The 17,211-nt window shown below is 38.3% G+C and overlaps 1 protein-coding gene and 1 non-coding gene across 2 annotated transcripts; both read left to right on the forward strand.

Annotated features, from left to right (window-relative positions):
- Positions 1-285: 285 nt before the first annotated feature.
- On the forward strand, positions 286-359 carry TRNAI-UAU (transfer RNA isoleucine (anticodon UAU)). The gene has a single exon. It is a non-coding gene; the product is annotated as a tRNA-Ile (tRNA).
- Positions 360-9,816: 9,457 nt separating this feature from the next.
- Positions 9,817-16,208, forward strand: LOC107820219 (protein IQ-DOMAIN 9). Its single transcript, XM_016646460.2, has 6 exons — positions 9,817-9,950; positions 12,637-12,739; positions 12,826-12,975; positions 14,467-14,694; positions 15,087-15,200; positions 15,496-16,208. Exons 2-6 carry the CDS (start codon positions 12,665-12,667, stop codon positions 15,838-15,840), a joined length of 912 nt encoding a protein of 303 aa, XP_016501946.1. The 5' UTR covers positions 9,817-9,950; positions 12,637-12,664; the 3' UTR covers positions 15,841-16,208.
- The last annotated feature ends 1,003 nt before the right edge of the window (positions 16,209-17,211 follow it).

Genomic DNA, 17,211 nt, shown 5'->3' on the forward strand with positions numbered 1-17,211 from the left:
TTAGATATGTCAAAATGATTTGTCGTTCCTAAAATTTTTGTCTTATGGAATTTTAAATTGTCAAATTATCCTTTACTGATACCCATTTAGAACACCCATTTTTGCAATAAAATGAGAAGCAATAGTACTCGTAAGAAAAATTTATTGGTTCTAAAGAATAGTTCAATTTATTATATAGAACACAATTACAAATAAAAATTTATTTGACAATTGGAACTTGTAAATGTTATTGGAGAGAGGTGATAATCAATTATGTATAAGAAAATGTTTATTTTGTTAATAGGTGGTCCCGTAGCTCAGTTGGTTAGAGCGTTGGTCTTATGAGCCGAAGGTCGCGGGTTCGAGCCCCGCCGGGACCATCATTGTATTGTGACCCATTTATTTTTGTTTTTGGGGCTGTATCAGGCTGGGAGTGGTCCCGTTTTGCATCATATCTTTTCTGCCACATTTACACTTTACAGTATTGCATATCAATAATGATCTACTTAAATATTAACCAACCAACCCAAATAATAAGAATAACTAAGATTATGACAGATACTTATGTGTTTGATGATTGATAGCATTCTTATGTGGGTTGAATTAATATAATCACCTTACTTTTTTTGTGCTTGATTGATGATAGTGAGTATTCTTATCTCAGTTGAAATGATATGATTGCCCTCTTAAGTTATTAGAATTATGCGACATCTTTATACAAATAGATCACTATTTACTTTTCCTAATCAATTTTATAAACTATATACTGAATATATACATATTATAGTTAAGCAGTTGAGTGGTCGTCTATTTAGGTTTATTCTTCAATTATTATTTATTCCTCTTTTTCCACTCATTTTCTTGCCACAGTGAGTAACTTTGATTTTATCAAATTGTTGACATAATTTGTCTTCATTTATTTTAGTACTACCCTACTGAGCTTAATGATTGATGTCGACTGTTTGAAAATTAGCATCAGCTTCAAAGCTTTAATTTGATATCATATCATGAGTATTCTCTTATACTTTTAAGCTTTGACTTTATAATAGTTGGCAATTTTATAAACATTTTCTTCCCTTTTGAAGACTTTTTTATAGAGTAAAGTGGGCTCATAAATGGAGAAGAAGAGAACTTTTTGTGGGATCGAGAGCTTAAACCTTAGGGCAAGTAACACATCTGATCAATCACTGAAAAATAATTATATTCGTTAGCCAACATATAAAAATATATATTGATTATGTATAAAATATGCATATTTTTTGTATGTTAAATATTAATATATAAAAATATATATCATGTCTGCTCTTATTTTTTAGAGTGGCTATATTGTGTAGCTTTCCCTAAACTTTAATGGGCGTTTGATTCACATACTAGTTATGCAATTATTATAATATAAAAATCTTTTATATAATGTTTAATTATGAAAAAAACTATTATGCGATAATTAATAATGAAAAATATTACTATACATGAATTACTTACTTTAAAAAGATATTTAATTTGGAATCATTTTAGGAGAGGAAGGCCTTCCCAATTAAAGCCATGTCGTGGGCTGTTTGTTAAGCAGTCGTTGTAGCAGTGTATTGTTGACTACTACAGAAATAAAAATTTGATTGAGTTGTTAAACCCCTTTGATTGACGGAAGAGTAAGCTTTTCTCCTAATACATAAAACCTGATTTTATATTCTATGGTTCTTTTCACGTAAAAATTGCATGGGCACCTTATTTGGTCGCCTTCATTTAACATATATCTACTTTTTTAAAATGTTTTAATTTGTACCCACTGTTTAAACAATTTCAGACCTCTTTCTCCTCCTCCTTCTCCTCCTTCGTTTTCTGAATGCTTAAGCTTGAAATATTGTTATGCGTTGTAGCCTGATAATTCATATATATATATATGCTTGTCCCATTATGTTCAGTTTGGTCTTATTCACAATAATTTAACCTCTTAGATATTTTAGCTTTACAGGCACATTGGTTTTAGGTTTTAATTTATCTGTAGTAACTTGTTTTCATATCGAAAATATTTTTCATTCTTTAATTTTTGAAATGAACAACATTAATCACTGATAATCATGATCTATTAAATTCATTGTTGTTTAGAACTTTCAGCTCTAAGAATGCTAAAGTTCAGCAAAAATATAAACAACAACTTCAGCTCGCAGAATGCTAAAGTTCAGCAAATACAAAACAAACTCCAGCCCTATAATGTTGAAGTTCATCACAAACAAAACAAAACTTCAGCTAAAACATGTCGAAGCTCAGCAAATACAGAACAAAGCTTCAGCGAAAACATGCTGAAGTTCAGCAAATACAGAACAAAGTTACAGCTACTAGAATGCTGAAGTTCAGCAATTACAAAACAAAAACTTCAGCCAAAACATGTTGTAGTTTTATTGAACTGAAGTTTGTCATTGCACGATGAATTGAAGGTTGTGTGACTGCCTTTGCAAGTCAGGCCAACTTCATGCAAAAAATATCTGAAGTTTTGCTACACTTCAGGTAAAACATTATGAAGTTCAAACTTCAGACATAAATTTTTGCTACTCCAGACCCGTTTGTCTAAAGTTATGCGAAAAGTGGGTATGATTGTAATTTTATTTGTAAACGGGTATAAGTCAAAAAGTAACCCAAAAAATGGGTATAGATGCAAATGCTCCTCTTTTCACGTTCAACTTCTTTTAGAGATTGTTTGGATGGTTGTTACATATTGTATTATGTTATATTATACTGTATTATTTTTATAAATACAACGTTTGAATATATTATATATTTTGTTGTCATTTGATGATGTCATGCACCAATAATATAAAAAAGAAATTTATAATTTTACAAAGAAAAAGTAGGGTAAGAGATGAAATTATTATATAAAAGAATAGGAAAAAGGATGAAATATGATTATTTAATAATAAGGAAGGGCAACATGAGAAAAAAGAACAAGGTAACTGTATGGGTCAAAATCTGACCGGAGAAGAATCTGCGTGGAAAGGGACGACAAAGGTTACTTGGGCCGAAGTCATGTCTATACCATGCCTTAACAACATACGCCCGACCACGGCCGAGGTCATGTATTTAGAACGCTTAAACGGCAAATTGGATGTTACGGTATTTCAAAGGGTCAACCCGTAATATAATCAAACGACTTAAATACTATGGTTAATGACCGTTAGGTAAAGGAAGAAGACCTAGTATATAAACTAAAGGAGAAGAAGAAGAAAAGGGAAGAGCAAAAGCAAATCTATACACAGACTTGTTTTCTGAAAGGAGAAAAGATCTTCATCTCCCCCATTCCCACGAAGGAAAAAGAAGCAATGAAGCTCTGATCCTCAATGTATATCTTAGTTCCTTCATATCAAATGTATGGACTTCTATCATGTTAAAGATCAGTGACCTTTCTCATTTATACCTTCTTCATTGTTATTTAATGTTATGAAAACTATCATCCTCTTCTTATATAATGGGTTTTAATCAATGTTATAGCAAAATCTTATGCCTGCTTTGTTTTCTTACTCAAATATTCTATCTTTGATCTAGGATAAATTATCTTTAGCTAGGATTTACCTAAACTCTTCTTATTTAATTGGCTCAACAAGAAGTCTAAAAAATTTTGGGTAAAACATTTGGCGTTGTCTACGGGGGATTTTCTAACCAAAATTTTAGTTTCCTCTAGATCTAAAGTCAACCAGAGTTTCACTTCCCGGTTGTCGTAGACTCGCCCCCTCAATATAAATACCAACTTGAGAAATTTGTAGGCAAACTTTTGAAATAACCAAGCCGACCTGGGTCGGATCTTTGCATAAAATCGAAAGCGCCTGATATCTATACAAAATCCACGTCTTGTTGTAGCGATGGGTTTGGTACGTCATGAGTATGAGTTGTCAAAGTAGGATTATGATCACTATGCACTGAGTACATCTACAATCCTATTTGCTATATTAACGTTAGATGACGATCTACACTTCCACCTCTTAAGAAGGAGCGATAGCCTATTGTGTGGTTCTTTGAAATAACCAGCTTGTTCTGCCTCATTTTTGTACCTGTATGCACAGAGTATAACTTATGTTTCTCTTATTCTTGTGCGCATCAGACGAGATTGGACCGAGACTCGAACTCGAGATCCCAACGAGCAAAGTTGTCAACCCCTAAGAGGCCTAAACACGACTAACAGCGAAGCTAAGTGTGAGGCTACCAAATCTGAAGCCATCATTCGAGTACGGGATAAAACGAGTCGTCCCACAGTGCCCCTCTCCCCTTGCCAACCTAGTCAAGGTAACAGACGATTTCGTTTGGGTTTAACTTATTATTTTTCTTTTTTGGATTGGGATAGGAACACGAGCATTCTTCTAGGTGCACGAGCAAGGAACAAACGCCACCAAAATGACACACTAGGAAAACGTTCCATACCATATCATAAATAACAGACAAACGACTCAGAACAAGCCGACATTATTGAGAAACAACCACCATAACCTGGGACTGAGCGATGAGCCCATGGTACATACAGTCTCTCCAACACAGGCAAGACATGGACTCGAAAAGCTTGCACGTATGTTCACCATAACAATCCTACGCCAAATTCAGCCGACAAAACATTACGAATCACGTCCAATCTTCGTTTGACTTAAATCAAGCCCCAGGGAGCCCAGATGCCCAAGCAATAAGTTCATCGCCCGTCTCATCAACCGCCTTTCCAAGCAGATCAATGAAGGGACTAGATATACCGGGACTTCACCTATGCGTACAAACTATGCAACAAAGCAAAATATTCTCCAATAAAAACAAAAGTAAATAAATTGGGACTCATCCCGACGCATACATAAATGACACATCAATAAGTAACATTCTCAAATAAAAGCAAGGTCGCGCGCAACATTCTTATCACCGAACCAACATATTGCCACGCAAGAGTAAAGTTCGACCTCGCTCGAACTCATAACGGGTTACAAATTTGACCTCACTCGAATTTACACCCTTACGGTCATCGGCCATTGCCATGCGAGAGGAAAGTTTGACCTCGCTCGAACTCACAATGGGTTACAAATTCAACCTCGCCCGAATTTACACCCTTACGGCCATCGCCACGCGAGAGGAAAGTTTGACCTCGCTCGAACTCACAACGGGTTACAAATTCGACCTCGCTCAAATTTACACCTTTACGGACATCGGCCATCGCCACGCGAGAGGAAAAGTTTGACCTCGCTTGAACTCATAATGGATTACAAATTCGACCTCGCTCGAATTTACACCCTTACGTCTATAGGCCATTGCCAAGCGAGAGGAAGGTTCAACCTCGATCTAACTCATAACAGGTTACAATTTGACCTCACTCGAATTCATACCCATGCGACCCCCAGCCATCGCCAAGCGAAAACAAAATATGACTCGCTCGAATTGTTTGACGTTCGACCTCGCTCGAATTATTTTACCTTCTATCTCATTCAAATCAGTCAAACCTCGACCTTGTTCGAGCTAATTAATATCCAACCTCAAGTCGGTCTATGTTCAACTCTGCCGAAATCAATATTACATAACGGTCAAAAAATCAAGGACTCCCACATAGCAAACAAGAAGAAGAGAATGGAAACCCACAAATACATAGCGAAAAGACAATTATTCTATTTCAAATATCATATTACAGTACTTTTTACAAGTGGCTCGAGGACGCCCCCACCCAACAACAACAACAAAAAAAGAGCTAAGTTCAAAAAGCTATAACAACTTCACTTGGCCTCATCTCCACCACCGTCCTATTCAGCATCGTTATCATCGGAAAGAAGCCCATCTTCGATCTCAGCATCCCCACCGGCCTCTGCTGTCGCTGGATCATAACCACAGGCAAGACGAGCCTTGCGTACCTTAACTCTAGCATCTTCAAAAGTGGCCTCAAGAACGCTCCCCGCCGTCCAAAAACCCTTATAAATATCTCGTTGGGCTTCATCGGACCCATAACTCGTATAAATGGGGGGAGGGGGGACATCAATATGGGTAGATTCTTGAGTGTGGGCCTGAGCCAACAACTGTGCCTTCTCGGCCTCGTGGGCCATAACTCGGTCTCCCAGGCTCGAAGCATCCCGATCAAGTTCACCAATCCGCTCCTCGAGTCATGCTTCCCTCAGTGTGGTCATCGCCCTCTCAGCTTCCCGCTCAGACCTGAGGATGCGGATAGTATCTTCCAGCGCCGCCGCCCTTGTCAAAGCAGCCACTCGAGGTCCTTTGGCTCTCTCCAACTCGGCCACTTTCGTTTCTAGCTCAGCCACCTTTATGTCCACTTTACGCTTAGGTTAGCAACTCTAGTGGCATTTTGCTCAAGCTCGGCTCGTAAAGACAGCACCTTCGCCTAAAGGTCCTCGCATTCCGTCGCAACCCCTTTTCCCACCTCGAGCTCCTCATCTTTGGCACTAAGAAGCTCCTCAAGCTCGCTACACCTACGGATAGACCACATCAGATCCTCGTCCCTTTTCTTCAACTCTTCCCTATTGTATTGAGTACTAGTATCCATCCTGAGCAGCTCGTGCATTTCACGGAACCTGCTACGATATCGCCGATACTTCTCGCCATTTTCAGGAAGACTTCAGCCCGTGTCTCAGCCCTACAAGAATTCTCGATCTCCAGCATGTAAGTCTAAAAAAAAGAATCAGCGAAAGCAAAGGGCACAAAACAAAGAAAATAGCAAAAGGAATCTCACCTTCAAGGTCATCCCGGCCACACTACATGACAAAGCATAATCATTGTTCTCCCGAAGAGATCTGCTCTCGACGGTGAAGCACAGAAGGTCAAACTGAGGCACCAAATCCACCGTGTCCTCTAACAGGTTATAGTCCGACGGGATTTCGAGCACACGGAAAGGCCTTATATCTACCTTGGTAAAGCCTTCCTCGAACATCCTCATGTCCTCAGGATCGATGTCAGAATCGAATTCATAATCCTCCACCACTACGCCCTTCGACCTTTCATTAGCCGAAAATGGGTTATGGGCCGGTCGAGACATCGATGGGCCGCTTAGAACAATCACGGTAGCCTCAGAACTCTGTCCCCCTGCCATAGCATCCTCTTCCATGCCCGCAACGGCCACTGCCTCCACACCCAAGCTGGCACCACCGCTGGTTTCAGGCACTGCCAAAACGAGGTCGCCCCTCGAGGGCGTCTCAACCAAAGATGCCCTTTCCAACATAATCCTCTGCCTATTTGACAGAGCCTCTTTGCTGCTGACACGAGAAGACTCGTCTATTGAACAGATTATAAGGGTCGGAGTCTTCGACCGAAGAGTAACCTCAAAATGAATAGCCTCGGTCGCGAATACGGTCCGCCGAGCAACCAAACTTTGGCCGCCCTTGTCCACAGTTGCTCTTGGTACGGGACGGGTAGAGGAAGCCGGATGAAGGAAAGGAAGGGCATGAGCCCTTGCCCTTCTCGCTCCTCTCCGACCTGCCGACAAGAACTTCGGTCAAACGAATATAAGAAAAGGATGAAGCAGAGAATAAAGCAATGAAGGCCGAGATAAGCCGACTTACTAGTGGAAGGTTTGCGCCCAAACCTCTCGTAAAAAGACGCCCATTCGGGGATCCCTATAGTGTGGGGGAGAATTGCGCTCACCCATTCGCGAATGTTGGCGATCTGCGGAGGAGGCACCCTCTCGGCTACGAAAACAGAAAACACTACGGTCACTAAAGAGAAATGACCCACACCCATGATAAAAAAAAGGGGGTAATGTAATAAAAGGAAGGGGAGACTCACAGGCGAAATTCTATGCCTCATGGACCCCACTGGGTTCGACACCACATGCTTTGTCCGGACGTAGAAGAAATTCTCCCATAAATAGTGGTTAGTCTTGTCATCCATCTTCACCACCAAACTCTTGGTCCCCCGGTGGTGCAGGTGGATAATCGTGCCCCTAAGAAAATGAGGGGTGAAGAGATGAAGCATATGTTGAAGAGAAACTCCCCGATCGGCTAGCTCCACATACTTGCTAAGCATAAGGAAGAGCTTGTATACGTACGGAGAGAGTTGAGCTGGACACACCTCGTAGAAGCGGCAGAAGTATACCGCTAACGAGGGAAGGGGAAACGCGTATCCAATGATGAATGGATAGGCGTAGACCGCGCAATAGCCCGTGCGGTGAATATGCACTATGTCCCGACCCACCGAAACTAGTTCAATGTGATCGGGAATCCCTTATTTGGCTTTGAATGCCGTAAGTGTCGTAGTATCCATCATCGAAAGAACAGGTTACGGCCCATCCCCAGCAAGGCTGTTGAAATCAGTCCTCACTTTCCCTAGACGAGGAACCACCTCATCTACCGTCGGAAAACTCTCATCCTCCACCGGACCCCCTCCCTCTTCGACTAGGGGTACCTCATTTTTCGGCACCGGAGCACCAACAACTCTATCAGGGTTGGAAGGTGTGATAGTCATTTTTTTTCTTTGATTGAGAGAGACGAGAATGATAAGGGAAAAGGTAGCGGTCACAAGAATTTCTAACAGAAGCAGAACTATGAGAAACTGAAGAAGAAGAAGAGTTGCAAAAGATGTCTCTTAAGCGATTAAGAAGCGTAACATTCAAATGAAAGATTCTCCCCTATTTATAGGGACATAAATACCTCGAGCGGGAAAGCCAGACGCTGTCGTTTTGAAAATAGAAAGGGCACTGTAAACGATGCAATGCATAGAAAACACGCGTCATAATGACGCATGGGGAGCTTTTAATGACATTTTCTGAACTGACGTAGAATCTGACGCAGCTCTCAAAACATCACGTCGCTGCCTTGCCACGTGGTATTCGCCTATTGCATAGAGTGCTTAGATCTCTCACAACTTTCAAATCGACAAGGTCCGCCCATCGAGCTCGCCAAAAGGCGACCCCAATAGGTGGAGAGACTAACTGTATGGGTCAAAATCTGATCAGAAGAATCTGTGTGGAAAGGGACGACAAAGGTTACTTGGGCCGAAGTCATGTCTATACCATGCCTTAACAACATACACCTCGACCATGGGCCGAGGTCATGTATTTAGAACGCTTAAGCGGCGAATTGGATGTAATAACATTTCAAAGGGTCAACCCGTAATATAATCAAACGACTTAAATACTATGGTTAATGACTGTTAGGTAAAGGAAGAAGACCTAGTATATAAACTAAAGGAGAAGAAGAAGAAAAGGGAAGAACAAAAGCAAATCTAAACACATACTTGCTTTCTGAGAGGAGAAAGGATCTTCATCTCCCCCTCTTCCCACGAAGGAAAAAGAAGCAATGAAGTTCTGATCCTCAATATATATCTTAGCCCCATCATATCAAATGTATGGAGTTCTATCATGTTAAAGATCAGTGACCTTTCTCATTTATACCTTCTTCATTGTTATTTAATGTTATAAAACCACCATCCTCCTCTTATATAATGGGGTTTAATCAATGTTATAGCAAAATCTTATGCTTGCTTTGTTTACTTACTCATATCTTCTATCTTAGATCTAGGATAAATTATTTTTGGCTAAGATTTACCTAAACTCTTCTTATTTAATTGGCTCAACAAGAAGTCTAAATAATTTTGGGTAAAACAGTAACAACATAACCATATCAAATGGGTCGTTACATAAATTGATATTTTTCGTCATTACGTAACGATATATTTAATGATACGATATAACAAAATTTAAGTAACAACTAAAATAAATATTATATTTAAAGTAACAATACAATACAATATGACATATTTAAAGTAATAACAATCAAGCTGTTAGAAAAAATCCTAATCTCTTGTCAAGCTGAGGGACCACCAAATTCACACATTGACAAAATGTATAATCCGAAACCTATTCCCCCCCCCCCCCCCCGCGGCTCTCAAGTATTTCTTCTCTTCCACTGATACTACTATCATTACTACTCTCTTCTCTCACTCAGTTTTCTTTTGTATTTTCAAGATTACCCATTTGATAACAAGGGTTGTTGCTACTATTACATGTCAAAGTTTGCTCTGTGGTATGTTCTTTTACCCACAATTTAATTATTTCACATGTTGTACCTTATCATAGATTTATATGCCAGTAAAAACATAGAGAACTTATTTTTCACTTTTGTTTTTATTTGGTGTAATAATGATATGAGTTAAGCTTAAAGAAAGTAATATGGTTAGTGAGAATTCATATAGCTAATCTCGAATTGTTTGGGACTGAGCCGTAGTAGTTGTTGTAATAATAGTACTAGTAGTAATAGTACGTTTGAAATTTGTATTTTTATCTGCTCTTGTTAGTTTCTGTTGTAAATATATATCTGGGTACTCTTTGTTTGACCAAAATTCTAAGAGAAATGCCGCATCTGTTTGTTTATGAATTCAATAGTAGTTTTTAGCTCATTGGATTATTAGCTCTGCAGAAATTGTCATCTCTTTTATTTAGACGCTAAGGCAGATTCACATAGTTGGCAACGGGTGGGATTGCACCACGATTAGTTCAAATTCTATATATGTGTGTAGTTAAGAAATTCTTAAAATTATATGTTTATACAAATTCGACCGTTTTCTCCTAAAAAAGTAGTGGGTGCAGTCACAGAGCTAGGTGTTGGTGAGGGGTGAACGGAATCTCCTTTGCGGTAAAATTATACAGCTCAAGTAGGGAAAAAATGATTTTCTTTTTTTGTTATGTATAAAATATTGAGGCATATGTGGTAAGCGTTCGATCCTAGCAAGTGTTATCAGAGTCAAGGTCATGGGCTCGGTTTCCAAGAACAACATACTGTATGAGGCAAGTGTTGGGAGGACGATTGTTGGGTAACACCAACACCCTACCTATGGCAAAGCCCATGAAGGGGCTGGGGTGGCCCGGTTCAAAGCCATGGTCGAACATGGTGCTTACTTGGTGGGCTTAGTTAAGAATTAAAGTTGTGACCTTCCTATCAGCTATAGCTTTTGGCATTATGGTAAGCGCTTGATCCTAAGAGAGTCCGCTTGGCATAAGGGAATATTCTATTGTGCTGGCAAAAGGTGTTCAAAAGTTGCTTTAGGTAACGTGTTCAAATCTATTTCTAGTATTTTTTTTGAATCTCTTTTGTATGTAGTCCTAAGCTCCGCGACTAGGTGTAGTGATACTCATGCTTGGATTCGTCTCTGCTTATCGAGTCTTCTACTACCTATTTGGAGCTTTTCTCAATGGACCCCTGGTGTTATATGGAGTAATGCATGTTAGATCATGGATTCCCCTAGACCGTAGATGGATATTAAGCAATACTTGATCGAATTTTCTGAGGATACACTTATTCTGACTACAATTACGAATAGGTCTGAGCCAGTTAGATATATCTACATGGTATCAGTTTGACGTACCAGGAGCTTTGTGCCTAGGACATGGAGTTCTGTGTATATGATGTGATTTCTACATGGTTATATTAGTAGGACCCGTGGGGGTCTGTCGAAAACAACCTTTGTACCTTCACAAAGGTCGGGGTAAGGTCTGCGTGCATCCTACCCTCTCGGACCCTACTTTGTGGGATTATACTGGGCATGTTGTTGTTGTTGGTTATATAAGTTTGCGTACAAGGAGCTTTGTGCCTAGGACATGGAGTTCTGTGTATATGAGGTGATTTCTACTACAGTACTGGACATTGCGGAATTTGAGAGGTTACTCCTATTGGGGTTGGACAATCATCTTTACATTAATTTGCTTGACAGTCAGTGTTTCTAGTACCATCTTTTACTTGATTGTACATCACATAAGACAATGATTGCTAGTTGCTAGATAAGAGTTTCATTAAGCAGTAGTTAATGTGTTACATATTTTCTGATAATAGATGCAAGGTGTGGCCGTGTGGGATTATTAAGTATATTTGTTTTGGTTCATGTGCTGTATAATCTATCAATTGAAAGTTTGATTATGATGAAAAATCCTAGGAAAATAATTTCCTTCCCTATAATATAACATGTGCTAGGCTGGATAGCTTTTATTGCAGAACATTGGCTTAGATTTTCTGCGTAGTGATTGAAAATAATGGATCTGCGAATATAATAGCTTGATTTTTGGAATAAATAATCACATGCCAATAACTTTTTCCAGTCGGTCTTGTCGTTGTGGAGAGTGTACAACGACAACTACGCTTGGATTCCAACTTTCAAACTAGTTGAGATGGCCCATATGAATCCTCACTATCCATTCGCTCCATTTGTAGCTTTAGATATTGTAGTCCTGCTTAATCTCCCAGCTTCCTGCCTAGCCAAAGTGAGAAGTAAAACAAATCAAAGTAAATACATGCAAACAGCTGAGAATTGCCGACTACTTAATTTTCAATTTTGTTGGTTCAAGTCACATTTCCATGTGTGAAAATTGTATTTGAAAGTCCAAATCTCCTTCCTAATGCACAATCATTTGAAATATATTCATTGTCTTCTATCCTCTGATTCAAGTGTATGTTAGCCGTGGCATATGAAAAGTAACAAACTTCATTACTATGGGTGAAGCTACATTCTCCTAAGGGTGGTTCATTGGCCACTCTTCGTCGAAAAACTACACTGTGTATGTAGGTAAAATATTAAGTTTTAGAGGCATATAATATATATAGAATACCCTATGTTGGGGAATTTTTTTCACTTCTTTCAAGCTGGAATACACTAGGAAAAATTCTGAAGCCACTGTTCATAACTAATACTCTTTCCTTTTCAATTTGTTTTGCCCTGCAGAGTAATATATATATAACAAGCATCTGCAATGGGTTCTGGATACTGTCTTAAAAATGTAATCAGTTTGAGAAAAGCAAAAGATAGCAGATCGAAAAGATTAAAGGTAAGCTTCCCTAGTTGTTACTTGTATCAAAATTTCTCCTTTAACTAGACAAGATCAATGAGCTTCGTAGTTTTTTCTTGAGACAGGGAACTTCTATTGGACGCAAGGACGACCACTCTCAGAAAGAGCCGTCAAGGAGATCAAGTGGCACCTCTATAAGAAATAACAGGGAACCAGGAATGGCTCTTGAGGATAAAGCGGCCACAAAGATTCAGGCAGCTTTCCGCGCATATGTGGTAAACTCACAGTGTTGTATTAAGATTAAAGAAAATAGATGTTGTTTCATGATTTCCTTCTTAATAAGACTATATTTTCTTAAAGTAAATTTCTCTGCTGATGTATTTTCCTTGAAAATCAACATATTTTTAGGACATAATCCAATTAACATACTCAGGCAATTGATATTTGTTCCTTTTTTATTTATATCTTTTCAGTAGGTGTGTCACAGCTTAAATTTGTCGTTTGTCGCCACCTGATCAACCAGAAAAGAAAATGTAGGAATTGGAAAATTAAATGATGCAGTTCATACCAAAACAATTTTACCATATTGTAAAGTAGGATTACACTCTTGAAGGAAAACAGAGAATTTGTCTATTTGTATTAAGAATAGTTGTTGATCTCAATGCTGTGAAGAGAGTAAAACTAGGAAAAGCGACAAGCCCCTTTTCGCTTAAAGCGTGAAGCGAAGTGCTCACTTTTTTGAAGTGAAGCGGAATTTAAAAAAAATTTAAAATAAATACTGAAACGGAAAAAGGCATTAAGAACTAAAAAGAACTGAAACGAAAAAAAAAAAGGGCAGTAAGTAAGAAAAAAATTGGGCAGCATTTCGCTGCAATGTAAGACTGAAACAGTGAAAGAAGAAGAAGAAGAAATCACAAACCTGGGCTTGAACTTGAAAAGTGTTGAAAATGGGAACCCTAGTCGCTGTTTTTCTCTGCTGCTCGATGATATTTTGAAAAAAGATAGCATTTTTATTTAATTAACGTTGGCAACCACTTAATATACTGAAGCGCTCGCTACTGTCGCTTCTCGCTTCAATCGCGCTTCTCGCTTTTTTGGTAGAAGCGCACGCTTCATATCACTTCACAACACAGAAGCGACCATGTGCCCGCCTCGCTTCGCTTCGCGCTTTAAGCACTGAAGCGAGCTCTTTTCATAACACTGGTTGATCTATTAGTGAAAAGAAAGCATTGATGTTGGATGACTCAAAACCTGAAGCTATAGACCCTTAGACCGGGAATGAATCTAATTGAAAAAATGATGCATATAGGGCAGCCCGGTGCACTAATCTCCTGCTATGTGCGGGGGTCTTACGAAGGGCCGAACCACAAGGGTCTATTGTATGCAGTCTTACCCTACATTTATGCAGGAGGTTGTTTCTATAGCTCGAACTCATGACCTCCTGGTCACATGACAACAACTTTTCCAGTTACGCCAAGGTTACCCTACCAAAAAATGCTGCATATATTTGAATTTTTTTCCCTCAATAAAGAGATGAATGTATTGTTCAATGCAGTGGGATGGATATTGAGGATTCATATAGCCGATCACCACTAGTTTGGGATTGAAATGTACTTCTTGTTGCTATTGTTCTGAATGTATCCTTTCAAACTTTATATTTGTTTCTATTTGTGTTATCTTGCAAGATAGAGTTATTTTCAAGTCTTCCTGAGAAATTGCTACTTACTCTTTTATTTAAGTTGAATAGATTTTTTCTCCTTTTTCAGGCAAGGAAAACTTTGCGTTGCTTGAAACGAATATCAAGATTACAGTCTATGACACAAAGCTCTTCAGTGAAAAAACAAGCTTCAGCAACTTTGAACAATCTCCATTCATGGAACAGGATACAAACTGAGATTAGAGCTCGCCGTATTAGTATGGTAATAGAAGGGCGTCTTAAGCAGAAGAAGCTGGAGAATCAATTGAAGCTAGAGGCAAAGCTTCATAACGTAGAGGTTAGAATTAGCTGTTTTCTTAAGTTCTGCTTTCATACTAGCTTTATATCATGAGTAGTTTACCTTAACAAGTTTTCTGCATAGACTTGGCCCTGAATTATGTAGTACTCCCTCCGTCCTATTTTATGTGATGGTGTTTGGCTTGGAACAGTGTTTAACGAAGAAAGAAAGATTTTTAGAACTTGTGGTCTAAAACAAGCCATAAAATTTTGTATGACTACAAATTTCATTAAGGCTAAAATGAGAATGTTTAAGTTAAATTATTTCTAAGTATAAAAATGTGTCATTTTTTGCTGGACAAACTAGAAAGGAAAGAGTGTCACATAATCTGGGACAAAGAGACTATTAAATTTTCGTTACTTTAACGTTTAACATGAGTGAGCGACTGACAGGTAGAGTGGAGTGGTGGCCCTGAAACAATGGAAGTTGTTCTAGCAAGAATACACCAGAGAGAAGAAGCAGCAGTGAAGCGGGAGCGAACCATGACATATGCATTTTCTCATCAGGCATGTTAATTCTCATATGATTTCTCTAGATTATATACTGAAGGGGAGCCTTGGCGTAATTGGTAAAGTTACTGCGATGTGACCAGGAGGTCATGAGTTTATGAGTTTGAGCCGTGGAAACAGCCTCTTGCAGGAATGCAGGGTAAGACTGCATACAATAGACCCTTGTGATCCGGGACTTTTTCGGACCCCGCGTATGGCGGGAGCTTAGTGAACCGAACTTCTCTAGATTATATACTATTTACATTGTCATTCCAAAATAAGAATCATCACTGATTGACGTATTATTTCACAGTGGAGGGCCAATTCCAACCCAATATTTGGATCGAGCAACCATGATATCAGCAAAGCTAACTGGGGCTGGAGCTGGACGGATCGCTGGATTGCTGCTCGGCCATGGGAAAGCCGAATTACTGTTCCATCAACTCCAAAAATGGCCAAAAGGATAGCAAGGAAGACTCCTAAAAGTAACAAAAGTCAAACAATAAAAACGCCAATTTTTGTTAAATCAACTTTTGCTAATCAGAAACGCACTATAAAGCCTCGAAAGCTATCGTACGATACAGCTGATAAATTGACTGCAGAGAAAGAAATCAACAAAGTTGACGCAAGCATTGAGAAACAGGTGATGGTATCCTAAAAGCAACTGAAAAAAGATAACATGTTCGAGCTAAGACGTGCATGTGTTTCCACATTTTCGCTGAGGTTGACTGTGAAAAACTTGAAGTTTGATGTGTTTGAGCGGTGAAGTTTGACAGTTTTTCCTCTAAAATTCCAAGTTCTTACGAGCTTATGTATATTTAAGAAAATAAGTTATTTGTCGGTTATAATGTGTACAGATAAGTTATAGTTCATTTGAATCGTTCTTTTATAGGTTCAAAGGTCAGAATATTCAGTTTCTATGTGTTTTTGTCATGAAATATTTTGGTCAGAACATCTGTTTTGTACATGATGTAAAAGATATTGCAGAGTGTTTTTGGTATAGTAAAATCTTATTGCTTGGTGATACTTTGTTAGACACACGATTGATTTTTCACGTACTTTATAAGTATGTATATTGAGAAAATGAACCTCGAACATAATTCAAGTCCAAAAGTCGGAGCTGAGTATTGTTCAATATCGTATATAGACGACACTTCATACCTTCAACCAGTATAGGATTCTAACCGCGTGCATAACCGTAAGACATTTCAGCGTGAACGTTTGCATGCTAATTTCCATGTCCATGCCGATTTAGCCTGAGATGGATTCAGGATTTAATGACTTCAAATTAAGATTATAATGATATTAGAGTTTACTGTCAAATATTTATTGATAATTTTGTGAATTTCATAAAAATAAATACAATGTTTGAACAAAAGTTACAGGGTTCACGTGAACTCATAACCAGTGACACATCAGATCCGCCCTTCTACTAATCTACTAGTATATGCTTCAAATTACCTATATCGCATCGCCGGTCGTTCACCGACACTTGTCACTTCATATTAATTTCTTTCATCACTAATACCCGTCTTTGTGCCTATTATTTTATGGGAGTCCTACATGTTTGTTGAACAATCAATTTTTATATATAAATAAGGCTTCAAATCATAGGCATACGTATCAAATCTTTATATATTTTCGTAAAGTTTTTTACAACAAGAACCAATGTAGTGTATTAAAACAAATGGCTAATATTTTGTAACTTAAAAAGAACCTTTACCAACATACATATTACTGCTAGCAACGATATCTATTGTGAAACTAAATATTATATTTGTTGTTAAAATACTACAAATATACATATATGCAAAATGTAGACATGTAATTTTTGACCTTTCCCTAGATTTTACATATTTTAGCGTTTAAATATTTAATTTAGGTTTAATATCGCTATTTTAACTAGTTTTGACTCTTTTACTTTATTTTATCACAAAAATAAAAATTACAAAAATATTTTTCTTTTATTTAGCTAATTGATATTTTATCTAGTTACTTTTAGTTTATCTACCTTTCATAAAATTCAAAA

This window comes from Nicotiana tabacum, chromosome 1 (genome assembly GCF_000715075.1).
Source record: "Nicotiana tabacum cultivar K326 chromosome 1, ASM71507v2, whole genome shotgun sequence".
Classification (NCBI taxonomy): Eukaryota; Viridiplantae; Streptophyta; class Magnoliopsida; order Solanales; family Solanaceae; genus Nicotiana; species Nicotiana tabacum.